This window comes from Lotus japonicus, chromosome 1 (assembly GCF_012489685.1).
Source record: "Lotus japonicus ecotype B-129 chromosome 1, LjGifu_v1.2".
In the NCBI taxonomy this organism is placed as follows: Eukaryota; Viridiplantae; Streptophyta; class Magnoliopsida; order Fabales; family Fabaceae; genus Lotus; species Lotus japonicus.
Window position 1 is genome coordinate 22,745,410 of NC_080041.1, and position 27,996 is coordinate 22,773,405.

General features: G+C 36.1%; 1 protein-coding gene and 2 long non-coding RNA genes across 3 annotated transcripts; all 3 read left to right on the forward strand.

Moving 5' to 3' along the window:
• The first annotated feature begins 351 nt into the window (after nucleotides 1-351).
• Nucleotides 352-3,652, forward strand: LOC130734161 (cyclin-D4-1-like). Its single transcript, XM_057586488.1, has 6 exons — nucleotides 352-1,266; nucleotides 1,692-1,778; nucleotides 1,870-1,968; nucleotides 2,067-2,268; nucleotides 2,371-2,495; nucleotides 3,090-3,652. The coding sequence occupies exons 1-6, from the start codon at nucleotides 958-960 to the stop codon at nucleotides 3,327-3,329; spliced, it is 1,062 nt and encodes a 353-aa protein (XP_057442471.1). The 5' UTR covers nucleotides 352-957; the 3' UTR covers nucleotides 3,330-3,652.
• Nucleotides 3,653-14,418: 10,766 nt separating this feature from the next.
• On the forward strand, nucleotides 14,419-16,274 carry LOC130731712 (uncharacterized). Its single transcript, XR_009016789.1, has 3 exons — nucleotides 14,419-14,563; nucleotides 14,645-14,766; nucleotides 15,657-16,274. It is a non-coding gene; the product is annotated as an uncharacterized LOC130731712 (long non-coding RNA).
• A 7,416-nt stretch (nucleotides 16,275-23,690) lies between these two features.
• Nucleotides 23,691-25,193, forward strand: LOC130734162 (uncharacterized). The gene is made up of 2 exons (XR_009017775.1): nucleotides 23,691-24,792; nucleotides 24,932-25,193. It is a non-coding gene; the product is annotated as an uncharacterized LOC130734162 (long non-coding RNA).
• The last annotated feature ends 2,803 nt before the right edge of the window (nucleotides 25,194-27,996 follow it).

Sequence of the window (27,996 nt, forward strand, 5' to 3'; positions counted from 1 at the left end):
AAGGTAAAATTATCCAATACAGCTAAAAACAACCTATTACTAGTTGGTCAAATAACTAATTAATTAGCAAGTAAAAAACGCATATTAACCCATCTCTCTAACCCTCGACTAAAACAATTATATCTAAGTTGGATAAGACCGCTATAGACGGTAAAACTCTTCCTATCGCATAACTGCATACAACGAAACTCTAATGCGAAGACTAGAACAACCTCAAATCAGTTGGTCAAACAATTATTTAACAATTAATTTATTTTCAAGTAAAATTTATTATTAATAATAAATTTATTAGCAAGTAAAATTAATTAATATTTAACTTATTAGCAAGTAAAGAAAACATACCATGCCTGTCTCTCTCTCTCTCTCTGACCCTGACCCTGACCCTCTTCTCCCACATACAGAGAGAAAAGATCATAGAATGGCAAAGACCCTTCTTTGGTTTCTACGATTTTGGCGCTTAAACCCTTCTCCTTCTCACTTCTCAGACTCCTCTGTCCCCCACACACTTTCTCTCTCTTCACTCTCTTTCCCTTCTTCTTAAGGCCCCCTCCTGCTCCAGTCTTTTCAGCAAAACAAAAATGGAAGAAGAGTGAAACACAGAAACACCAACATACATCACACACATATATATATATATATATATATATATATATATATATATATATATATGTACACACATATACAGACAGACACAGATTCATAGAGAGAGTGAGAAGCAAAGGACTATCTGGGTCTGCAGATTTTTTTGTTCTTAGTTCACAGATTTTCATTTGATCTTATTAATCATCATTTGATAAGAGATCTCAATACCCCAGAGCTTTTTCTGTCTAAAAGACTCCATCTTTAATCTGAAACCTGTGTTTTTCAATCTTTTTTGATACTGGGTCTTGTGTTTTGTAATAAAAATTTGATTTTTATTTTTCACTGAATCAAGTGAGGTTTTTTTGAGCTATTTCAATGGCACCAAGTTTTGATTGTTTTTCTAGCCTTCTCTGTGAGGAAGATGCTAGTATTTTTGAGGATAGTGATTATGGGGGCTCCATGGAGATGATGGTGGAGGAGACATGGAATTCTAGATATGGTGGAAACCAGCACTATGGTGATCCAAATCCAATTGGGGTTTTGCCATTGCTGAGTGATGAGTGTTTTGCTTTAATGGTGGAGAAGGAATCACATCATTTGCCTGGTGGTGATTATGTGAATAAGCTGAGGAGTGGGGATTTGGATTTTGGGGCTAGAAAGGAGGCCATTGATTGGATTGAAAAGGTGGGTTCAAGAGATTGTTTGATCTTTTTTGCTTTGTGTCAATTTAGCTGTGGACTGTTTTTTCCTTAATCATGAATTGGGAATTTATGAAAATCTTCATATTTTGCTTTTGATTGTCTTAAATTTGCGCAATACTTTATCCAAATGGAAGAATTTTATCTAGATTTGATTGCCTCATTCTTTGTTTGATGATGATTCTGTTGGTGAATCTGAGTTGCTTGAGAAAAATGTATGGATTGTGAATTTTAGGATGGAGATTATTGGATGCAACACTTTGGTTTATGCATATTTCTGCTGATTTTAACATGTTGAAAACTAAACCAGCATTAATTTTGTATCAATTTGAAGCCATTGTCTCTTGAACAAGTAAAGATTGCTCTTTGATTTGATCTGACTAATGGACTAATAATGTATCTGTTTTATAGGTCCGAGAGCATTTTGGTTTTGGACCTCTATCTGAATATCTATCCATCAACTACTTGGATCGATTCTTATCTTCATGTGAATTTTCAGTAAGTCAATAATTCAACGAAAAAATAAGTTTTTTTTTTTCTTCTTATGTTCAATTGTTGACTGGTTTTGATCTGATGCTTCCTCTCTCAGAAACAAAGAGCTTGGACAATGTCATTGCTTGCTTTGGCATGCTTATCTCTTGCAGCCAAAATAGATGAACCTAAGGTTCCTCTGTGTCTTGATTTGCAGGTAAATTCTTTTAATTGATGCAATCTAGTTTGAACATGTTAAGTCAAATATCTTTGATTACATTGTGGTGATTGGTTTATCTTTTTGTTTTTTTCCAGGTGGGTGAATCTAAGTATGTGTTTGAATCTGAAACAATACAAAAGATGGAGCTTATGGTACTGAACAAATTGGGGTGGAGAATGCAAGCAATTACCCCTTTCTCCTTCATTGACTATTTCCTTTCCAAGATCAGTGATGATGAAACCACACTAGGAGCTTCAATTTTGAAATCTGTCCAACTTATTCTGAGTGCTGCAAGAGGTAACTTTCTGTTTGTTTTCTTGTCTAACTCTCTGCAGCAATGTTTAATTATGATAGTGAGGAACAAAAGATGATAATTTGGAGTGTGGGAATCCAATGCAGGTATTGACTTCCTAGAGTTCAAATCATCAGAGATTGCAGCAGCTGTGGCATTATCTGTGGTGGGAGAAACCCAAACAGGTCACACAGAGAAAGCCATTTCTGTTCTTATTCAACATGTAGAAAAGGTAAAGATGGTGGTCCAAGAACAATAAATAAAAGTTAGCATAATGATGGTTTTCCTTTTTAGTATGATCGTTTTAAGTTGATTAATTGTAACTGATGGTGCATGCTTGAAAACCCTTCTACAATTAATTCTTCCTTCTACATTTAATTTTGAAGGCATAATCAATTATAGGTAGGGACTTCTGTGAGTGTATTTAGATCAACATTGTCTAAAATTTATTTTGATTGAATTGATTTTAGTAAAATTGATTATGATAAATGTGAGTTGAAATGGTGTAATTTATGTTTGGATACCTTCATGAGAAAAGTTGGCTTTGTAGGGTAATATTATGAAATTCAGTTGTAAAATCTCATAATTGATTATGTTCAATGTAGAAGCTACTCTCTCTGGCTTTTAGCAGAATAGTCATCCAAAATTGATTTTACACTATCAGAATTAATTCTTATGTTTTTTCCAACAAGGAACCAAACACTGCATAACTTTTGGGTTTCAAAATTAATTTTGGTGAAAGAGAAGTGCATGTAAGCATGTTAGGAATGCAATTAATTGTGACATGGTTTAATTGATATTTACATTTGTCTTGTTTTTATGGCAGGAGAGGGTATTGAAGTGTGTTGAAATGATCAATGAGTTGTCATCAGGTGGTGGTGGTTCTGCCAGTGATGCTATTGCTGCTTCTGTTTCTGTTCCCCAAAGCCCAATAGGGGTGTTGGGTGCTGAATGCTTCAGCTACAAAACTGATGACACCACAAATGCTGGTTCATATGCAAATTCTACACATAATAATAGTCCTGATGCTAAACGGAGGAAGCTAAATCCAACATTTGGAGTATAGCTATTTTGGGTTGGAAATTTTACCATCACTCATAAAATTCTTTTCTGGAAAAGGATTTTTGTTTTTGTTTTATGGGTGGTGTTCCTCTCAAGGGAAAGCCAATCAAGGAAGCAGGAAGATAGATAGGAAAAATGAAATAATAAAAAAGCCAAAAAAATAAGAAACCCAAAAAAGACAATAAGTGGCGGAAATAGAACTTACTAGGATGAGACATATTTTGGGGCATTTACTTTAATCATGTCATTATCTTTTATACTATTGGTTATTAAACAATTTTTACTGTTTTTGAAACAGTTAAAAAAAATATTATTGCTTTGTCACCATATGGATCTTGATTTTGTGTGTCGTATCAGCAGTTCAATTGGACACTTTGACCTAGTGTCTATTTAGACCATTGCTAGGTGTTTGATGATAAGGATTCGTGAACATCTTTTGACTGTAGAGAGATAAAAAGGGAGAAAAAAATAAGTGATAAAATAATAAAGCTGTCTTGTGTTCCAAAATCTCGTCATAGGACACAACTTGAATCATAAGTAGAAAATTATGTAGTTTAGTTTTTAATTCCTGAGGTAGCACCTAGGTATGAAAAACAAATTACTAAAATCTTATACAAACCGGGTTGGACTCAAGTAGATAGAAAGTCCTTTTATAAAGCATTGTTGCATAGGTAACGTAGAGGTGATGGAGCATTATGGCCTCTAAGGTTGGTGGGCTCTTTTATTACGGGCCATTGAGGCTTGTGTTTAAAATGTTCTATTGACTCTTGGGGATTGTTCTCTTTGTCTGAGAAAAAAACCATTTTCTTGGGACATGGTTGAGTGGTAACTAGGAATTTGTTTTAGTTGACCTAGGGAAACAAAGGAATACTTGATGCGAGTGCTAAGTAGCATAAGGACACACTAAAATGACACCCCTTAATTGCCTCCCAAGAACACATTCTTAGGAGAACCTGTTAGACAACTTTTACTAGGTTGACTTTAGGTCTTCTTGGAAAGAGTTTATTACTCAAAGTCAAATGTATGTTTGTTGTTCAATATTTTGCTTCCTCAAGAATTTGGACTAGCGGTAGAGGTGAGAATAGACCAGACCGTTCGTAGGGGCTTATGACCTATCCTACCACAGGCCCAGGCCAGGTCAGGCCAAATTGGTAAATAGGCAAGGCTTAGACTTTTTGAAAAGTCTATTTAGTTAAAAAGGTCAGACTCTAGCCATTCAACAATCCTTGTAAACCTTATAGGCTAGCCTATTAAGTAAATATGATGAGTATTTTTCATTTACATTGTAAATATGATTAGTATAAATATATTTTACCATTGATGATGTCTATATATTAGAAATTTATTATAATATTTTAATATTATATACTTATTGACATTTTTATATATTTAAGCAACTTGACTTATACAATGATTCAAAGTGATAAGTCTAATTAGAAATAAAGTGTGATTTTAAATTGGTTCTCCGACTCTAAGAAACCAACATAATCTCGTTTAGTTTCATCTCTACCTAGTAGTTTATAATATTACAAGTCTGATTGTTAAAAAAATTATTTTTAGTATAATTTAACCTGATAGTTTATAAGTTTGATAGCTTCTTTTCTTTACAGATAAGTTTGTTAGCAAACGAAAAAATGTTGTTGTGAAACGGGCCTTTAAATAGGCTATCAGGCTAGGCCAGGCTTTCGGGAAGGTCAGACCAGGCTCGAAAAAAAGCCTTTGATAGGCCACATGCCAGGCTCATGCCTTAAGATTTTTAAACAGGCTAGGCCTATTATGCAAAGCCTACCTAGGCCCAACCTATTCTCACCCCTAACTAGCGGCTCCTCTAACTCAGAGTGGATTCAAGGGAAGGGCTGGGCCTCACCTTGTAGTAATTAGGAAGGACTTGAATCGATAACCATCTCTCGACTAACCTAACCTCCTCCGTCACTCGGAGCCAATAAGGGGTAGTTTTCGTTTATCTTATAGTATAAACACTTATACTTATATATATTTTTTAGTTTATTTCAATAAGCTTCTCAAGTTAGCTTATGAATAAGTTCTAATTGATGAACACTTATGGTCATAGGTGTTGAGAAGTCTCACATTAACTAAAGATATGACCGATTTAGCCCCTATATATGAGAAGACAATCCTCAACTCTTGAGTTAGCTTGTGTGTTGAGTTAGGCACCCCAAACTCTAATATGGCGTCAGAGTCTATCCTAGACTCGTTAAGTGGAGACCATCTGTATATGTGCACCCGCAGATGTTCATTTGTGCATATCCCACGCTCCAGATGTCCAGCCCTGAGCGTGAGAGGGTGTGTTGAGAAGTCTCACACTGACTAGAGATATGGTCAATGTAGCTCATACATAAGAGAAGACAATCCTCAACTCTTGAGCTAGTCTTTTGGCTGAGTTAAACCTCCTAAATTCTAATAATAAGCTTTATTAAGTTGTTTACCTAAACGTACCTTACACAACCATGATAAGAAGTTTTGAATTTAGTTCTTTTGTTGGTGATTAACTGATTATGAAGCTAGGGAAGTTAGTTTTGTGCCAAAAGAAGGCCTTGTATACACACACTTGACGAGTAATGAAGGAAAGTTGTATTGTGCTTCAGTAAGGAATTTCACTAAGATAACATAAATTTGGATTGTCCGAACGATATAAAAAGTTCATATATAGAAGCGATTTTATAGCGCATTGTCTAAGGATCGGACGGTGCAATGATATATAATTTTCATAAAACATAAGTAATGAACTCCATAAACATTAAATAAAATAAGATAAGGCTTCAATAAGATTATGTAAAAGATTTATTTTGGTTTACTTCAAAATACATAAACTACATTCAATCCTTAAAATACATCACCAAAGTGTTTCTACTAAAAACACAATTTTAATTTCTTTGAGACTTGTACTTTATAAGTGTTTTTTCTTTTCTTTCATCAAGTCTTTTCGAGATCACACTTATGCAAGTACCTTTTCCATTGGCCCTCAAGAAAACTACAACAACAAGCTAAATGTACAAGAAAACTACAACAACAAGTGAAAGGAATAAAAATGTTAAAGAGGTACAAGAGTTTATTAATTATGCAAAAGGGTAGAAGAAAAGATGAAGAAGTCTTTGACATCTAAACTTTATCATTTATGCAAAAATATAAAAATTACCCAAATATATTAATTAGAACAAGCTAATCAAAGTAGTAGGATTAACTGAGTCAATGAATCTAGTAAATATTCATGAATAATGATCTTAGGCCACACACACATAAATACATACTCCTTCTTCGTCATCATCAAATTAGGGCATTGCAAGTAGATCAGATAACTAAATAATTTTTTATTATTGTATCAAACACAATATTATGTGATCCATAAAAAAAAATATTATGTGAAGCAAACATTGATGATTATAGGCATAAAAGGAAAAAATTACACAAAAGGATTACGTAACGAAAAATCAGAAATAAAAACTCAATGTCCTTTGAAATCTATTATGAAGAGCTATATGCACTTCCTTTCATAGCTAATGTAAGTTTATTTCCATTTATTTATTTTGATGTTGAAGAACATCTTAGATGATTCAATTTTTTTATTTGGAGTCTCCTTCACCTAGTCTCCCTTCTAATCTCATCCAGACGGCCACTTGCTTTGCATTTAATGCTCTTCACGTACACCAAGTTTGAGATGACCGTTGTTCCATAGTTTGCTCAAATTGATGAAACACAGTGTAGCTTAGGCAAATGGCATAAACGATGTTTCCATTTTGGTGCAGATATAATGTAGACTTTAACCCGACTAGCTACTATATCCCATGAAGGCTCGCGTCTCTGAAGAATAGCTCAAGTGATAAGAGCCTTTGAGGGACGTATGAGTTGGGGAGGGGAGAGTCTAGGGATCAATCACTAAAGGGTGTAATTTTATCTTTCCGATGTTTTAAAAAATCTCATGAAGGCTCGTTAGGGTTAGGCTTCTGACATGATGTGAATCTTTGCTGGACAATGTTGTACTTTTTTTTTGAACTCTATACAATGTTGTACTTGATCTTGATAATTGTGCCAAACATTGAATATCAAACTATAAAGGTTGTGCTTTCTTATATACAGTGGAAATCTTGTGCACTGTGCTTCTCTATGGACGATAGAGGTCTTGTGCAGACTAAAGAGGTGGTAGACGATGCCTTCTGATTTTAAGCAAACGATGAAAGTTGATTAGGCATACCACAATGTCTTGTTTTTCAAATTTTAACACGTCACACTTATAGCATATTTTTTGCCCTAAGCATTATAACTTTAACTTTATTATCATAAAAAACAAGATGGGGATTACGAGGTACGTACTAAACATTTGAACTTAAGAATGAAGTTGAAAGATCGTTCATTGTTATTTTTTATTACCAACCCGATAATCCGAATTGGCCTAACCAATGATTGATAAGGTGAAATGATTCATGTTATGAATAAAAAAGTTAGAAAACCAACCCAACCTAACTCGTGTTAAGGTTGGTTAAAGTCCAAAAATTACTATAACCTGATCCAAAATGATTAGTGTTCATCTCTACACATTGTTGTTGTATGTCTCATGTGCTTTCTAACTAAATTATTATGATAGAACCTTATAAACTAAAATTATATTTCATTTTTTTTTGCGTAGTACTTAAAATTAAAGACAAAGCAAAGAACAAAGAAAAACTAAGATATGCTCATTTCTATCCAAAGGAAGCAGCGAGAACAAGTTATGTAGAGGAAGAGACCACTATACGAAACCACATTGCCAATGTACACCAAAGCAACTAAACAATCAGTACATGAGTTTTACTCACGACGGATGTAATTGAAAGAGACATTCTAAGGGCGAATAGAAATGGAGATAATCTATTCCAAGACATCAAACAAAGGAAAAGAAATGGTAGGGGTCTCAAGAAAGCCAATGGCTTAAATATGTTTATGGTCCCTGTGTATTGAGGACAGTTTGAGTTTGGCCCCTATTTTTTTCAAAGTAAAGCAACCATCCCTCCGATTACACTTTTCGTAACAAACCACCCTTAACTCCGCCAGTCCTTGCCAAATGCCATCACCTGAGGGGCAACTTTCTTTTTGGTCCACCGGTGCTCCATGGGCATTTTAGACTTTACATTCAGGGGCTTTTAGACTTTTCCCCTTTTCTCCTTCTCCCTCTCACTCTCTCTCCTCTCACTTCAATCATCTCCAACAGCACCCTCTCATGGATTCTTTGTTTTCTCTAACCCCAAAACTCTTATCATTGAATTGCAACCCTCTTCACCCTCTTCTTCAAAATTAACCCACTATCACTATGTCGATTTCATAACAACTCTATGCAGGAACCAATACTCATAACGTTATCTCAAAACTCTTACTAAATGAAACCACAATCCAAATAACACTTGAGAGCAGCAAGAACCCAGCAAAAAAAATGAACAGGACAAACTTTGCAACATTACTCTATAAAGATCAACTAAGCTTCATGGGCATCAATTTCAAGTTTCAACCTCGCAAAACAGAAACTCAAGATTCAAGACCTGAGAATCATAAATCCCCAACTTATCAGAGAGCTTGCTGCAAGCCTGAGAATCACAAATCCAGAAATCAATCGTTACATTTCTGCACAGAAAGGAAAAAGGAAAAAATGGTGAATGGATTTGGGAACGAACGGTGCGACGGTCGGGGACGCAACCGACGGCGACGAGGAGCTCGCCGATGGCATCGAAGGCGCCTTCGCTGTCGAGTCCGAAATCGAGGTCGTCATCAGCGAGGACGTTGACGATGTAATCGACGATTGGCTCAGAGAACTATGTTTTCTCCAAAAACAAAATCTAACAACAAATTCAGCGCTGACAGATTAACCCAGATCTTGCTTCAACCCAGAACTTGCTTCACCTTGGCTCTCTCTGATCTCATCTCTGTCTTTCTCCTGAATCTCTCTTTCTCTCACAATGTCTATATTGCAGATGTGGTTTGAAAACCCTGGTTCTCTTCTTAGACACATGGCTTTGGTACAGAGGTTGGGAAGTGAGGTTATGGTGGGGTATATGACAAGGTTGATGGAGGCGAAGAACCTCGTACTGCTGCGGTTAAGGTCACGGTGGCTGGAAGGTGGTGTTGGGTTTATGCGTTCTTGCCTTCTGGTTTCTGGGTTCTTCCTTCTGGTTTCTGGGTTCTTCCTGTGGTGGTCAGGGTCAGTGAAGATTGGTTGGGAAAGATGAGTTTCTCATTTACATTTTTGCCCTTTTATCATCCATTAAATCCTGGCCATTTAATTGAAAAATATTTCAAGATGCTAAGATCTGATGGTTATAAATAATGGAGTACCGGTGGACCAAAAAAAAGGTTACTCACCCTAGTGGCATTTGGCAAGGACTGGCGGAGTTAAGGGTGGTTTGTTACGAAAAGTGTAATCGGAGGGATGGTTGCTTTACTTTGAAAAAAATAGGGGCCAAACTCAAACTGTCCTCAATACACAGGGACCATAAACATATTTAACCCAAAGCCAATCGCGTCCAAGGAACCACTCTCACATATCATCATATCATATAATGGTACCCGGAGTCTCAATCTAATAACAAATTATATTTCAAAGGCCAAGAGCTCAACATGAAATTAACCACTGGCAGCGCCACGCACTGTTGTTGTTGCGTTCAGCACATGGGGGGACTTTGCTTCTCCAACACAACAATCACTATTTTATATTCAAAAATTTAATCAATTACTATATATAGTATCAACTTTAATTATTCGCTTCAATGCTAAAATTGTCAATACATAACTAGAAATGATTCATTTGGTAATGTTTTCTAGCACACTAAGAAGGGAATGATTCATTTGATCTCTTTGCATATGCAATTATGCATGATGATGGTAGTTATGTCAATTAATTTGGCTTTTGTAAGTGGAAATTAACCAATGGTAACTTGCTTAGAGCATCTTCAATGCAAAGTTTTTAGTTATTATTTTTTAGTTGAGAATTAAGAACTGAGTTCTTAGCCACTAGAGGGGATGACGTGGATTTCTTAATTCTTAAAAATAAGAACTAGGTTCTTATATAAGAAGTTTTACTTTTTGAGTTCTTAGCATAAGAAATTAATTTTTTCTCTCTCATTCATTTAATTTAAGTATTGAATTAACATTTAAATTTAAATCAAAATTATATAGAAATAAAAAATATTAATATAATGGTATTGTATGATCGGATGAATACTGCCATGGAAGGAAGTTGAAAAACATGTCACCCATGTTCCATTAGCCGTATTAATTTAATAATTAATGCCCAGTGTAACATCCCGACTTGACGACTAGCCTGACGGTAACAACACGAGTCCCATCAGGGCGTTTTTTCCTCAATCAAAATGCATCTTCTTTTCGGGAGCCTAACTCATAAAAACTTCATGGTTAAGTGTACTTGCCTTGGAGCAATATTGGGATGAGTGACCTCTTGGGAAGTTTCCCAGGCGCGTAAGTGAGGACAAAGCGCGCTGAAAAGACATGTGTTCTTAGCGTGAGGCCAGTCATCAGATTGAGATGTTACACCTAGCACCCATCATCACTGCCATAACCACACAACACCATCTTCCACCATGCCCATATGAGACCATCCACCATTTCATGACACACCAACCACTATTGAGCACCTTCAACATCAATGCCCCCCAAATCCCACCACCACAACCACCTTTGCCACCTCGTAACTCGTTTAACCACCCTCCATCATTTCTTGGCTCCATCCACCTTCTCTAATGCTATCAAACACTTTTTACCACCATCGCATCATACCCCTAAAAGCATTACCTGACGCTTGTACTCACCACTTGTCCATCTCGACTCTTTCAGTGTACCACCAACCACCATTACACAACATGTGAAACCTCCACCGCCTATCTATATGTAATATGTAATTTGTCTCACATCCTACAATTGTCTTTAGGCTCGGACACGTCGTGAACACGACTCAGACTCCTCTATGAAATTGAGCTAACACTCCTTCACGGCTAGACACCTCTCATGACACCTATATTAGTTTTTTTTAATTTTTTTGGCTTAAATAAGCTTTAGGTCCCTGAAATAATAAAAGGAATCAAAATCAGTACCTGGAAATTTTTTGCATCAAATGTTGTCCTTGGAATTTTTTTTAATCAAATTAAGTCCTTTGGACCAATTTTGACCAGTCAACAGCCTAGGGGCGAGCCCAGTCAGCTTAGGGAGGCCACGTAGACTTTTTTTCACATCAGTTTTAGTCCCTATAAAATTTTTAAATCAAAATTTAGTCCCTCCTCTACCACCACCATCTTCTTCTTCCTTTTCCACCTTCATCTTCTTCCTTCTTCCTTCAATTCTTCCACGTATGTCAAATCAAGTTCAAATCCACAAACGCACATGTTACAAAGAAAAGTCACAAACTTAAAAACATCAAAGTCAGAAAGCAAGGAACTTTGAAACAATAATTAACAATAACAATAGCCACCAGCAGGGTTAATTAATGTCATGTTGCTCCATTGAATTTACACTTTCACTTTATGTAGAATTAGTCAATCATAACAAAACCTTAAGGGTTTCATTAGCATTAAGTTCAACAAAGCACTTGATAATTTAACCCCATGTTTCAACAATGCAATATCAGAATCATAGGTAGCGATTTTGAAAATTGAAGCTTAGGGATTTTCGAAAGTGTCTAAACTCTAAACTTAAAACGAAATCAAAGTGGGATTCTGAGAGGTGTAAAAGCAAAAATTGAGAAAGAAAATAAACAAAATTGAAGAGAACAGTATCAGCCCAGACATCAAAATCTTGCCTTGTTGAGAAGGAAAATGAGAATGAGCGATTTGTTGAAGCTTCTGAGTAAGAACCAAATGCAAAGAAGTTTGTGAAGAAAGGTTTAACATGAAAGTGGAAGAGGAAGAAGATGGTGGTGGAAGAGGAGGGACTTAATTAGTTTTCTATTTCTGGAAATATTATGGGTTTGAGGTATGGAAAGATGAAGGAGGAAGAGGAAGAAGATGAAGGTGGAAGAGGAAGAAGATGGTGGTGGAAGAAGAGAGCCTAAATTATGATTTAAAATTTTTATAGGGACTAGAACTGATGCGAAAAAATTCCACGTGGCCTCCCTCAGCTGACTAAGCTCGCCACTGGGCTATTGACTGGTCAAAATTGGTCCAAAGGACTTAATTTGATTTAAAAAAAATTCTAGGGAATTCATGCAAAAAATTTCCAGGGGCTGATTTTGATTCCCTTTACAATTTCAAGGACCTAAAGCTTATTTAGGATTATTTAAATAATATTCTTTTTAATATGGCTTAATACATCAGAAGGCCCTTGAATTTGTAAAGGGAATCAGTTTCAGGGTTTGGAAAATTTTTGCATCAAATTGGGCCCCTAAGAATGTTTTTTTAATTCAATTAAGGACAAAGTGTGTTTGATGCTGAAGTGGCTTCAATTTTAGCCTACTCAGCTTTTCCACGTGGCATTTACTTTTTTTTTTAATTGAAAAAATTCTAAAACTTAATTTTATTAAATCCAACTCATATATTAAGGATCCCTCTAATATGCACAAGGATTTCCTTGTGTAACTTTGCACAACCAAATGAATTGTCCCTTCTACCCTTACTCCAAAATTTAACCCCACCTTTATCCTCTCCATCATCTTCAACCCAGATTCATCCCCACCCAAATCCAGATTAAAAAAAAAAAAACCTAATTTCATCTTCAACCTCACCCATCCCCACCAAACACCACCACCCACAGAACCCCCCACACTGAAACCCAACCCATCTTCAACCTCACTCACCCGAAACCCACCTAAACCTCCATCAAACCAAAAACCAGAACCATATTATAGCCATAAAAAACTACAGTAACTTCAGGAAGATGAAATAACTGATGTACCGAATAGTAATAAGAAGACATCCAAATTTCTAGAATCCAGCATTCCAGCCATTAATCTTGTATGACAGTTCCACTTTTTCACTATCTAATCTTCTAGGAAAAAATTAAAGGAGCACACAAAAGCAAAAATAGGGATTTTGAAGTGACCCGGGGCTTCTTTATCCTATCCTCATCACATTGATTAATTGTAATTTGTAAAAGTTGATAAAATAATCAACCACATACAGTTACATCATTGTCCAAAACCTAAACAAATCAACGAGATCTAAATGATTGTTGGGAAGGCTTCAAGCACAACGCATTCTGAAACAAGAGCTTGTAGGACGATTTCAATCCCAAAGGGGCAGTAGGACATTTGGGGCATGAAACCGAGAAAGAGGCCATTTGGAACCAACCCCACGAATCAAAAACAAGTCTTTCCTTGTTTTCCGATCAAAGGGGCGCGTGATTTGAAGGAATGACGATGTGGGTCGGTGAGAATTTAAGCTTGAAGTCTATGAGAACGAAGAGAAAGGGGAAATGCAAATGTGATGGAGAATACAAAAGGGGGAAGAGAGTGATTTAGATTTTAGACAATTACAGCTTGTATGATTACGATGCAACGGCCATCAATGTCACAAAGGCACACAACTAACTTTGGAACAACAATATTTGGTTTCGGTTTCTGGGTTGGGGTTGAAGATGGGTTGGGTTTCAGTGGGAGGGGGGGTCTGTGGGTGGTGGTGTTTGGTGGGGATGGGTGAGGTTGAAGATAAAATTAGGTTTTCTTTTAAATCTGGATTTGGGTGGGGATGAATCTGGGTTGTTTGGGTTGAAGATGATGGAAAAGATAAAGATGGAATTAAATTTTGAAGTAAGGGTAGAAGAGACAATTCATTTGGTTGTGCAAAGTTACATAAGGAAATCCTTGTGTGCATATTAGAGGGATCCTATGAGTTGGATTTAATAAAATTAAGTTTTAGAATTTTTTCAATTAAAAAAAAAATTAAAATGCCACGTGGAAAAGCTGAGTAGGTTAAAATTGAAGCCACTTCAGCATCAGACACACTTTGTCCTTAATTGAATTAAAAAAAAATTCTTAGGGGCCCAATTTGATGTGAAAATTTTTCAGGCCCTGAAACTGATTCCCTTTACAAATTCAGGGGCCTTCTAGTATATTAAGCCTTTTAATATATACATATAAAATACCCACTAGGGGTTATGAAAATCAGATTTAGAAGAAGTGAAGAACGTAAAAGAGGTTTCTTCTTCTCTTGCTCTACCCTTCACGACCTCTAGTTCTCTCATCCACCGGTGACGCTCATATCGCAGCCGACATCGCTCTCTCCACCGGCGACGACTCTCCTCCGCGGCTAGGTTTTTCCTTTTTCGTTTTTGCTTTTCATTCGTTCATTGTTTTGGACTATGTTTGTTCATTTTCTTGTTTCCACTTTTCAGCCTTCTTCCTCCACTGTTTCTTGACGACGTGATCTTCGTGCTCATTCATATTCCTCTATTTATCGCTGCTTGCCACTGGCGGAGACAGAAAACCCTAACAACCTTATCCTAAAAAGTTAAAGGTTAGACCTTTCAACACTTCTCCCTTGTTTCGTTGTCTCTGGTTTATTATGTATGCATATACAATCATTCTTGGGTCATCTGCTTCTTCACTGGCAGATTGTTAGATTAGGCATGATTCCTGAATGTTCTAGCTCGTCATTTTCTAGTTGAAAATTAAATTAGTTTGGAATATGATTTCTGATTTAAATGTCATGACTTTTCACCACCAAATTGAAGCAGTTTTTTGCAGAAGCAATTACTGTGTATACACATCTTTGTCATTTTTTTTTGTTATTGTTGGTGAGTGATGTGTGCAGTCTGTATAATAAGGGAATCTCGTGCTAACATGTTTCCTTTTTTACTCTACTTGGATGTCATCGTTAATTAGTATTATTAATTTGAATTGATATCAAAGCTTAATTCATAAGATGGGATATGCATAATATATGCCTCAACTTGAAATCAGTTACTGAAAAATTACCATTAAGAAAATAATTGGTAGGACTAAATTATACTTCAGCTATATGAAGTCAATAAAGAATGAAAAGACAAAATAGACATTTTAGATATGTGTAGTTCTTTTGATTGGCCGCATTTTGGTTAAAACATGATGTGCAACCATATGTTCTAACATCTGGAGCAGCATGTTGTGTTTACGTATGTTGGTGGTTCAATCTCTGAAATCAAGTTGTTTGTTTGGCTGCTGACTGTATGGGGTTTCAGAAGACTTATCTTATGCTGTGCGTTTTATGCTTTTGTTATCTTCTGAAGGATTGTTTGTTTTTAATCTTGGCTGAAGCAACAAGATTGATAATGTGTGAACCAAGTCTATCTCAAAGTTTGAATTCCGTTTTACTTGGTTCTGTTACTTTATTATGATAAGATTTGATTCTTTGAAGATTCTTTCCAGAATTGATGTTGTGGACTCTGTGACGTTCGGCCCATTGAAGATCCAAGCCTCGAGTGAATGTCTATATAAAGGAGTTTATAAACCCTAGCCACGTAGGGATTCTGAGCGTGAAATATTGAGTTTAGGATTTATTATTTTGTGAGTCATGTTGTGAGTATTGTAACAACTTAGTGCTTCCTATGCTATTGTAAGTACTAAGTTGATGTGTTTAGTTGAGTGCTAGTCTCATCAAACTTGTTATTGTTTTTGACAAGTGTGATCACTGAGGCAATGATTGAGAGAAAGAGATAAGGGGTTCTCATACTTAGGGGGAGACTTAAGTATTAAGCCACTGGTAGCAATAGGTAGAAAGGTTTAGAACTATGTCTGTTCTTGGTGAACCTTTTGTATGTGCTTGACTGTTATAGTGGATTATCTTTCTCGGGCTGAAGCCCTTCAGATGTAGGTGATGTTGCACCGAACTGGGTTAACAATTCTCTGTGTTCTTTATTATTTTTGTTGATTTAATATTGTGCTGCACATCAGTTGTTACTGTTAGTCAGTTGTCGAACCGGTTGTCCCAGCATCGCGTTCGACATATGTCTTGTGCGAGAACCAGAATTTCAATATGCAATCTTACTATGATGTCATGCTAATGAATATAGTTGTTTCCATTTGTTCTTAACTATATGTTTTTGACATTTCAATTTATTCCTGTCCACAATGTAGTATTAACTTGACTAAATGTGTTGGTTGTTTGCTGCTGCTGTTTTGTTCTCCACTAAATGTTTGTTTCCAAATATGTTAGAAATGAGTGCTTCTTCTAGTCAAGTGCAACAAAATGAAACTAAGCCTCTATGGAGCTTTGTGACAAAATTATAAGGACGTGCTGGAGGTGAGAATTCATAAGTGAAGTGCAACCTTTGTGACACAATTTTTCATGGCTCTTACACTAGAGTAAGAGCTTACTTTCTGAAGATATCTGGAAAAGGGGTTAAAGCATGTGAAAAGCTCACACCTACTAAATTTAATGATATCAAGAAGTTGGACAATGAGGTTGCACTAAAGATTGAGCAGTCAAAAACTAAAACGGTCTATTTGCCCCCGCTTTATAGTGAATCCATGGAGAGGGATGAACCAAAAAAGAGGAAGACAAGTGCTCTATGAAATGCCTTCAATATGCAAGGTAGAGAGGCTTGGATCATGAAATTGCTAGGATGTTTTATTCTTCAAGGTTGTCATTTCATTTTGCAAGATATCCTCATTATAGGAAAACATTTTCTTATGCGTGCAACAATCATATCAGTGGATATCAACCTCCTGGTTATAATAAGTTGAGAACAACCTTGCTTGAGAATGAGAAAAAATATGTAGAGAACCTATTGAAGCCAATAAGGAATTCTTGGAGCCAAAAATGGGTGACAATTGTTAGTGATGGATGGAGTGATCCACAAAAAAAAACCTCTTATCAATTTTATGGTTGTCACGGAGAATTAACCTATGTTTTTAAAGGCTGTAAATTGTTCCAATAAGGTTAAAGATAAAAATTTCATTGCCAAATAAATGAGAGTTGTTATATTGGAGGTTGGACCATCCAATGTGGTGCAAGTTGTGACTGATAATGCACCTGTATGTAGGGCAACATGTTTGATCATTGAGGATGAATTTCCTTCTATTTACTGGACTCCTTGTGTTGTGCACACTCTTAACCTTGCTTTGAAGGATATATGTGCGGCTAAGAATACCAAGAAAAACAATGTTGTTTATCAAGAATGCTCTTGCATCACAAAAATTGCTGATGATGCTATGTTAATTAAGAACTTCATCATGTGCCACTCTATGAGATTATCTATCTTCAGTTCCTTCAATTCATTGAAGTTGCTTTCCATTGCTCCAACAAGATTTGTCGCACTTTAGTGATGCTCATAAGGTTTAGGGAATTAAAAAAAGGACTTCAAGAGATGGTCATTAGTGAACGATGATCCACTTAGAGGGGTGATGATCCCAATAAGGCCCAAGTTGTGAAGGAAACTTTGTTAAATGATTTATGGTGGGATAAGGTGGACTACATTCTTTCTTTCACTTGCCCTATCTATGATGTTCTAAGAAAAATGGATACGGAAGCATCAACTCTCCTTGTAGTATATGAAATGTCGGATTCAATGATTGAAAACATGAGGAAAGTCATATACAAGCATGAAAGAAAGACGGAGTCGGAGGAATCAACCTTTTATGAGGTAGTGCTTGCCATATTAGTTGATCGTTGGATTAAGAGTATCACACCTCTTCATTGTTTAGCTCACTCTTTGAACCCAAGGTCATTTTAAATATAATTTTTAGTTACTTACCTCTATGTTGTTTGAATTTATAACAATATTTCATTTATATTGTTTGTAGATATTATAGTCATGAACAGCTAAGTGAAGATCCTAGTAGAGTTCACCCACATCAAAATATGGAAATTACTCATGAAAGGATGAAATGCTTCTAAAGATATTTTGTTGATGTGGATGTGAGGAGACAAGTGAATTTAAGTTTGCAAGCTTCGCGAATAAAAGAGAAGGATTTGAAGATATTGACTCTTTAAACGATATGGGAAAGTTAGATGCAAAATCATGGTGGCTTGTTCATGGTGTTCATGCTCCAATTCTTCAAAATGTTGTCGTTAAGTTACTTGGGCAACCATGTTCATCTTCATGTTGTGAAAGAAATTGGAGCACATACTCTTTCATACATTCTCTAAGAAGAAACAAGATATCACCGGAAAGAGCTGATGATCTAGTATTTGTTCATAGCAACCTCCGACATATTTCAAGAAATTCTACACAATATAAATAAGGGGAAACCAAGATGTGAGATATAGCAGGAGATGACTTTGGCTCACTAGATGAGAGTGAAATTCTTGAAGTTGCTAATTTGTCACTTGATGAACCTGGACTAGAAGCTATGTTTTTCAATAACGATGATGATGGTGATGATCAAGCAAGAGGAGGGAGCCACTAGATAGATTAGCTCTTGTTTTAGAGATAAAGTAGAAAGTGCTTAAATTGTAAATTGAAGCTTCTTATTATCTTTTTGGTGAAGCTCATTGACATAGAATTTAGGAAGTTTTAAGTTATAGTTGTAATGAGAATAACTTGTTAGTTGTCACTTGTCACTCTTGACCTTAATTTCAAACTCTCTTTGTTTAACTTTTTAATGACAGTGGTTTTTGTTGGAAAAGCAAATGGTTGGATATTTTGACAGTGGCACAAGGTATAAAAGTATTGACTGATATATTGAGGCTATGAAGACTCTTTTGTCAGTCCTTAATGGCAGACAAATTACTTTCCTATAAAATGATGCAGTAAAAGTCAGGGTTGTATGCAAAAGGAAATGTATTTTTGTGATGTTGTGTAGTAAGGTTGGTGGAAAGCAGACATTTGCTATCAAGACTTTGATTGGTCCCCATACATGTGGTAGAGTTTTTAACAACAAAAATGTAACATCCGAGTGGGTTTCCAAGAAGGTGGTTGAGAGGATGATGGGATCAACGAAGTTGAATGATGTGGTTGAGGATAGGTTATTCAACTGGGATAACAAGGTACAAAGCATGGAAAGGAAGACAATTAGTCATGCAGATTGTGGAGGGAGATGCAAGAAAAAGCAATACCAACTGCTTTATAGATTCAATGTTGAATTGAGAGGGTGTCCCTAAGTAATACATGCAAGATGCATTTGGAAAACCCTGTTGGATCTATATAACTAAGGTTTGAGAGATTTTATATGTGTGTAGAAGATTGGAAGAGAGGATTTCTACATGGTTTCAGGTCTTTCATTGGCTTAGATGAGTGTCATTTAAAAACACAATATGGGAGATTCTCCTGTGTACTGTTGCAAGAGACCCAAATGACCAATATTTTCCATTGGCATTTCTTGTGGGGGAGTCTGAATGTAAGGACACCTGGTAGTGGTTTCGTGAGCTACTCTGGCTTGAAATTGGTCTAACAAGAAGATGAATCCTTATATATGATCAACAAAAGGTATGTCATGCAAATCTCAGTCTTTCTTTGCATAAATATGATGTCAATTCAAATGCATACTATTGTCATGTTTACAGGGCCTTAGGTCATGTCTGGAGGAAGTGGAGCACCGATTCTACTTAAGGCACATTTATGCCAACTTCAAGAAGAATTTTGGAGGGAGGGTTGTCATAAGAGATCTCATGATGGCAACAACCAAGGTAACATATCGCCAGCTATGGGAAGAGAAGATGAATGAGGTGAAGGCACAAAATGAACAAGCATGAATATGGTTGGTGTATGTACCCACCAGCTCATGGTGTAAGCATGCCTTCACATTCTACCCGAAGTGTGATGTGTTGCTCAATAACTTGTCAGAGTCCTTCAATGCAACATTCTATTGGAAAGATACAAGCCAATATTGACTATGATGGACTGGATCAAAACTTATTTAATGGACACATTTGCAACTCTAAGATAGAAGTTTGAGAAATATAAAGGGGAGGTGATGCCAAAACCTTTGAAGACGTTATGATGAGAGATTTAAAAGAGTGCATTCTGGTTGCCAACATGCTCTACAGAGGACAAGTTTGAAGTTGATGTTATGTTGTTTATTGATAGTGGGTGAGCCACTTTTTACTATTGTAATCACATGAGTCAAATAGACTCTCTTTTACCATTGAAAAAGTATGGGTTGTATCAATTTAAAATGATTTGGATAACTTTATTGTGATTTCTAGGTGAGTAAACAAATTTGAACCATTAAAGAGACAACACAACAACTATTTTAAGACATACTTTGTCATTAATTCTCAATCTCAAGGCTGGTACAAGCCAAATTTGGTACATTGTTAGAAACAACATCAGATCAAAATAGGAGATTCAAAAACCCTTTAAAATAGCTTACATAATGTTGTTGCAGTCATAACCAACATAACATACAAGTTACTACCAATACTACCCTACTAGAATTTCCCATAATTGAAGCAAAAGCCTAATCTCACTACCCACAACAGTACAACAAAGCCCAAAATGACAAAGGCAATATTCTTCTTCATGATTTCACAGTCAAGCTACTATGGAGTTTGTTGTTGTTGTTCTTTCTCTCCTCGAATGTCCTGTTTAATTCATCATGTTTCCTCTTCAGATTCTCCAATTCATGCACCGTTCTGAGGAGTTCAAGGCATGGTTGTCGTTATGCACCTTGGCCTTGAAGATAATCATCCCACAAGAAAAACCCACAATCTTGCGGTGTCTGCAAATCCATAAGAACCCAATACAGAAATAAGAGACCAATCTAACTTTGAAAACAATCAAAATAAGCATGAAGGTGGAGAGGTGGAGTTACCTTGAAATTTATGCATCTTCAGAACTTTCTTCCTGAGTTTTATGGAGTATGTGAAGTCAAATACAAAATCAATTCTCCACACTCGCATATTCCTCCAGGAGGCAACGATTGCAGATAAGCACAGAAGCAGAAGACGAAGTCGGCCTTGTCATGATGTTGCTCGACCAGGAAGTAGAGTGTGCAATGCTTCGTCTTTAGTGAGAGAAGAAGGAGAAGAAGAAGCAGTAGAGATAGAAGGCGAAGGGAGACACGAAGAAGCAAAGGAACCCTATTTGGAACATGATCATAAATAGGGAAAATAGGACTTAGATTGGGTTAACCCTTCTTTTGATTTTGTGTTGATTTAGGATTAGGGTTAGATTTAATTTTGGGGTTAGATTATGGGTTAATTAGGGGTTAGGTTTAGTTTAATTTTTTTAATTCAAAAAAACCTACCTAGGACTCATTAAATGACGTGGTACACGCCAGATCCCAAGCCCCAGCCCACACGTAGGCACGACGGCTGGAGGCAGATCGACGACAAAGATGGATTCCTCATATTTCTTGTAGTCTAATAGTATTTTCCAAAAGATTGTTCAAGACCATTTTCATATTTAACCCTTTAATTTAAAACTTTGTTTTTGATCTTCCTAGTCTATATTAATGATCATGCATCCAAGCAAATAAATACCGTGCAAATGAAACGAGACCGTTACTAGAAAAATTGCATGCAAAGTTTTCAGTGACCCGGCCCATTACAAGAAAAACGCAAATAATTTTTTTTTGGATCATAGTTCCAAAATAGTTTTAAACCCAATAAATTTTAAACAACTAAAAAGAAAAAAATAAACCCACGACAGGTTTCACAAAGAAAAGACCAAGTTTACAATCTGCAAGTACAATAAAAAAAAAAAACAAGGGTATCTAATCCCCTGTTATTAGATTCTTTGGACCTGGTATGACACTAGTTGCAAGTTGCAACTTTTGAACCCGTTCAATTGGGCCTTTTAATTGAATATTTAAACTATGGAACAAAAATATTCTTATGATATATATCTTAGTTTTTTTTTGTTGACAAAAATAAAATGTTTTTGGTGCATCAGAAAAAATATTTAGAAATGTCTCAGGAAGAAAAACTGAAAATATAGGCACGTTTCAAAGCACGAGACAGTCTCAGAACATGCAGTTTGCAAATTTTTTCCTAATCTATTTCTTTATTTTCGTATTCCCTTTTAAATGGGGCAATACTCTTTTTATCATTTTCTGTTCAGTCTTAAGTCTTAACAATTTAAATTGAGCTTGATACATTACTTTCACCATTGCAAGAAATAGAAACTTCGTGGCTTGGCTTCAATGTGATTATTTTTTTTTACCTTTTGGGGCAATGTTGTAATGCCGGTGACATAGAAAAAATTTACATAATTCTAATTCTATGATCGGATACATGTTACTACCGGTACAAGTATATGTTAGAACACATTTTTAGAATTTAATTTAAAACATTCTCAAAAGCGGCAACACAAACAACTGATGGCATTCGATATTCGGCATGAACAGAAAAATTATAAGAACACATTAACTTGCCTAATGTATTGCTTCATCGTCTCTCCTAGTTTTCGCTAGTAAGATGCGTAATTAGCCTCTCATGATGTGGCTACAAATGCCTATAGGGAGATTGTGGGCCTTCAACCTTTTCAAATGAAGATACGTAAGCGCTATAGCCTATAACAATCATTTGACAAAAAGCACGTGGTAAAAATAAGTATATAGCTCGCCCTCATTGATCCAGGTGGTTGGTGTTGATCTAATGCTTCTTCGGCCAAATACAATATACAAGTGAGACCTGCACTATGAGCAAATGTGAAAAACCGCTTCTTTTTTTCGGTTCTCCTATGAAGATCCAGGTCCTCAGCTCTATCAACACTAAGAGAGCTTGGGATCAAATGTTGGTACCAACTTTTAAAAAAAGGTTGTTTGCTCTATAAGAATTAACCAAAAAATGACATTTAAATATTCTGATAGTAACAAACACCTAAGGATACCCCTCATTTGATGCAATTTGCAGGGGACTTATGATGTCACTTGATCATCTCTCCATCATTGATCTTTGCGCATATTTTGAGTGTCTAAAGATGTTTATCACTATAAGTGATCTATGTATCAAACTCGAATTAAGCCAACATCTTCACATCCTTTGGGTACGTGGTTAGTTCACATCCCGACTGCCAAGCCTAAAGTTAGTTCTCCCGGCCCAAAACCACCAATTATACTTCACAAACAAAACAAACACACTTGATTTGATAGTTTTTTTATTCTTACAAGAGGAAAGTTGATTTTGATAGTTTGATAATATTCCAGCTTTAATTATCAAAATCCAAACAATAAATCATTAACAAAAAAGTCAAATGCAGGCGGAAGCAACTTAGATTAGAAATACAAAATCATTAACGTGGATACCTAAGAATAAAAAAAAGTGAAGACTCATCAGCGCAAGATATGCAAAAGTGGCATGGAGTCCAATGAGCACACAAGCCATCAAGCATGCCACTGGCGGCTATACCTCCGCAATAACCGCTGCTATTTGGTCCCACAATCTCACACGCGTCAAATTCCCATTAGGTTCCCCCTACCTCATTTAGCAAAAACCTACACTCACCAAGGTCAGTGACCGTACAAGTGCTATATATGTGGATAAAACGACAAAGACAATTCGCGTGGCATGGTTGCGTTTTGCATGGGATTGAGGTTATAGCATTAGCTTGTAGTTGTAACATAGGTCCCTATTTAACTATGGTTTGAGTTTGACTTTCGTGAATTCACGAGCCAAAGCGTGCGCTAATGCATGCGCCAATAAATCCACTCCATGCTTCACAGCAGCAGAATCAGATTTCTCAGATTCAGATCATTACAATAACTAGGAAAACAAGTAAGTACTGCTACTACCACTGCAACTAACCACGCCTCTTTTTATTTTTTCTTTCCTTTTTCAGTTTGTTCAGTTTTCACGCTCATCTCATCTCTCGGTCTCAGTCTCAGTATCAAGCGTGCATGCTTCGCTATGAGTCGTTGCGATCGGATGGAACAAAGAGTAGGAGATTATAGAGTTCTCTGCTTCAATCTTTGTACACTGTAATGAATGAGTTCATGTTACATGCCAGATATTAATGAGTCACTTAAATTAAGGATTTAAGTTTGTACTTTGTACCTCGAAATTTCCCCAATTTCAATTTGGACAAAACTTAGACTGTCTTTATTTTCAAAGTGTTTTTGTTTTGATTTTATAATATTAAGTTATCACTAAGATAACACTATTAAATTTGGGTTGTTTGAATATTTGTGGCATAATTAAGCATGTTAAAATGGGCTCCAGCTCATGAGTCACGGGGGATTTTTGAGTTGGAGCTTATTATGATTGTGGGATGGGATTTGCTGCCAGAGACTTTGTGAGAGGGACTTGCTTCATAGACTATGTGCTATATGTGATGAGTTGGAGATCCTGTTGTTTTGGGTTGGGTTTTGTAATTCTCCTTGGAAATTACTTCTTGACCCTAGACAAGTGGTACTCTTTTTCCTTCTCTAGGTTTTCCCAAGGGGGTTTTTCCTAGTAAGGTTTTAATGAGGCCCCTTCTCTAGGGTCTATTTCCAAGGAGGGGGTGGGTAAGGTATTAGGATACTTGTCTTTGTAAGTGTTGTCAATTCTAAGTTTTTTCTATTGCTCTTTGCTTGTATTGGGCTGAAGTACCCCTTGTACTTCATTTCAATATAATTTTTGCTTATCAAAAAAAACAAATGAGTCACGGGGGAGTTGGATTGAAAAACTTCTATTTAGGTGAGTTTCTTTTTGTTACTTAATCTAACTCGATGAAGCAGCTCGTTTTTTATTTTATTTTATCGTCCATAGAGAAGCGTGGCGCGGAGTTTCATCGTTATAGTACAGTATTAATGGATATTCTTTTGCTTTTCTCTAGGAATTGAGATGTTAAAATTGGTCATGTGCCGCGAGAGGGAAATGCTCCAACAGACTGTCTAGCGGGAATTGGTGCAAGACTACAGTGTGCTGCAATGGATTTAGATTCTCCTCCTGATGAAGTGGTGCCTCTTCTTCATAAGGATTTAGTTGCTTTGTAGTTTTTCTTTTAATTTTCCAATGTACCAAAAAAAATATTATTAATTATACATTTTGTTGTAATTCATTGAAAATTTATTTTTTCCACACATTTTTCTAATTTCTATTATAGTATTTATATGTTTTTATCAATTATTTTTTTTTTTTAAATAAAAGAGAGTTAGCTTCTGTTTCGGGGGACTCCTCAGCGATCACTCCCCCGAGTTAATCACGATACCTTCCCACCCAATCAATTTAGGGACGATCACCTCCGGCCGACCAAACTCGGGAGCGACCAGACTAGACTGGCTAGACCCCCGCGTTGAAAGATCTTTATCACCTCACCAATCACATGATTGACTCTATGACCTAGCCACAAAGGCTAGGCGTGAAGCCCAAGACCTATTCTCTATGAGGAATCCCTGACCGTTGGATCATTGCGTACAACCGGTTACTCAAGGAACTCATGGCACCCCCTTAGACCATCCCTACCATACGAATGCGTATATAAAGCCCCATCTCAAATGGATTCAGCTACCTATTCTATTCTTCATGTCTTAGAGCTTTTCCCCAAACTCCCTAGTCACTAACTTATGCATCGAAGTTCCACCGTTTGCCCCCGCTAAATAAAGCCCTCTACAGTCGGAGTTCCACCATTTCTTCCTCAATCAACACCTCCCGAGCGGTTTGACCGGCTTAGTCCGATCAACTCATTATTAACCCACCATCAGCCAGATTGTAGTTTGAGGTTTACTTCACTTTCAACTTGTGGTGATTTTGTTCAATGAGTTGGATTGACTCACCTAGACAAGCCTAGGCCATAAAGTCAAACATTACTTTCATAATAAAAATGTGTTATTAATTTCAAAACTTTGTTAACATTTTTCAAAGTTTATGATAAAAATGTGTTATTAATTTCATAATCAATATAATCAAAATACTCGTTTGTATAAGAAACAATGATTGTATTAAAAACAACGTCAAAAGAAAATGATTGTATTAAAATAAGCAGAAGAAAAATGAATCATACCCCATGTGAAACGAAATTAATGTATGCCAGAAACATCCATTGATTGCTTTAATTAAATTACACCAGGAGAATAAAGAATTATACACCCATGTGAAAGTAAATTAATCTTTAATAATGAATGATATTAGTAGCTAGTGAAAGATTACATAAGACGGCGTGTTAATTAATTAAAAAATTTGTCTGAATCCGTGTGTGCGACTTTCCTACTAAAGTCTCACTGTGCTGGAGATTTGGTGGTCGGAGTTTCTGAGATTTTCTTCCCATTTTTTATTTTTCCTCCTTTTACAGTTTTCTAATTGTAATTTAGTTTAATAATGTCGGTCCAAACAGAACCACATTATTATATTTTGAATGCGTATGGTATCTGGTATCAAGTTACGAAAATTAATTATGTTCTTCAATAATCATCAATTGTTGTACCGATACGTATATTTTGTACTTAAATTACTGTTATATCCTTTTGAGTGTATGTGATTGGTAGTTTGGTACGAATGAATCAGATCCGTTTTCTCGCAAGTTGGGTTAGAATGTGTTATATCTGGTAAGATTAAATGAGGATTGAGCGGAATGAAGGGCTGAGAGTTTACTAACATTAATAATAATTAATATCTGTTTATAAAAAAATATTGTCTCAATATTAATTTAGACCACAAATTGACGTACTTTTGTTGTGATATTTTTAACAACCACTAAATGTAAAGAGTGAAAAATAAAGAAAGTTTAATGGAGTGTTAAACCTCCACAAAATTAACATGTCAATTTTATGGCGGTGTGAACAACGGTTCAAAATAAAAATCAGATTTTCTTTTTAAGATACTGTGCAGATTGTAGTGGTCCGGATATACGTGGTGTGTTGATCATTAGGATGCTTTTGTAATGGTCTATGACCACTTATTGCTATCAATAAATTTTAACTTTCAAATAAAATTGTATGTATGTTTGATAATCATTATTGGTTTTAGATAATAACCATAGTCGAGAGTCCACCCAATCTCCAGACTACCTTTTTTTTTTTTTTTTTTTTTGGTCAATCCAGACTACCTCATGTGTCTAGACGAAGAACTCGACGGGATAGGGTGTCGGTCGAGGGTCCTATCTTGAAAAAAAAAATATAAGAATTTGCTAATAAACGCCACGCATGATGAACAACTGTATTTGTCATTTAACACTACAATTGAGTTTGTATTCCAACACTACACTTAGAAAAATGGCTTAAATGCACTTTTGGACCCTCATGTTTTAACTTTTTGCGATTGTCAACCCTTATCTTTTTTTTTTCTACGAATGGGAACCTTATTCTTTTAAAACGCTGCACCGTTTACCCTTATGTCTAAATCCGTCAAAAACTTGACGGAACACGCTGATATGACCTTCCACGTGGATAAAAGGGGATTTAAAAAATGGCTTAAATGCACTTTTGGACCCTTAAGTTTACATTTTTTGCGTTCTTAGTTTGAATGGAGACCCTAATCTTTTAAAACGTTGCACCGTTTACCCTTCCGTCGGAAGGCCAGTTAAGTGGGTTCCGTCAAGTTTTTGACGGAAGGGTAAACGGTGCAACATTTTGAAAGATCAGGGTCTCCATTCGTAGAAAAATAAGATCAGGGTCAACAATCGCAGATTATATAAACTTGGGGGTCCAAAAGTGCATTTAAGCCTAGAAAAATTTATAGCATATATGAGGCACAAAAGAATGTTACCAACTTCATAACCACATTAACATATGACTTGTGGTCCAAGTGTGGAGCGCTCTACCCTTTTCTGGTGCTCTGTTGGCTTTTTTTTGTGTGAACATTTTTATAAACTTAAGGTCTAAACCTAATGCCCCACCAGTATGTGCCAAACATCCTTCACAATCCAAGAATGGCTAGCACCGATCCTCCTTGTCTTTGTTAGCA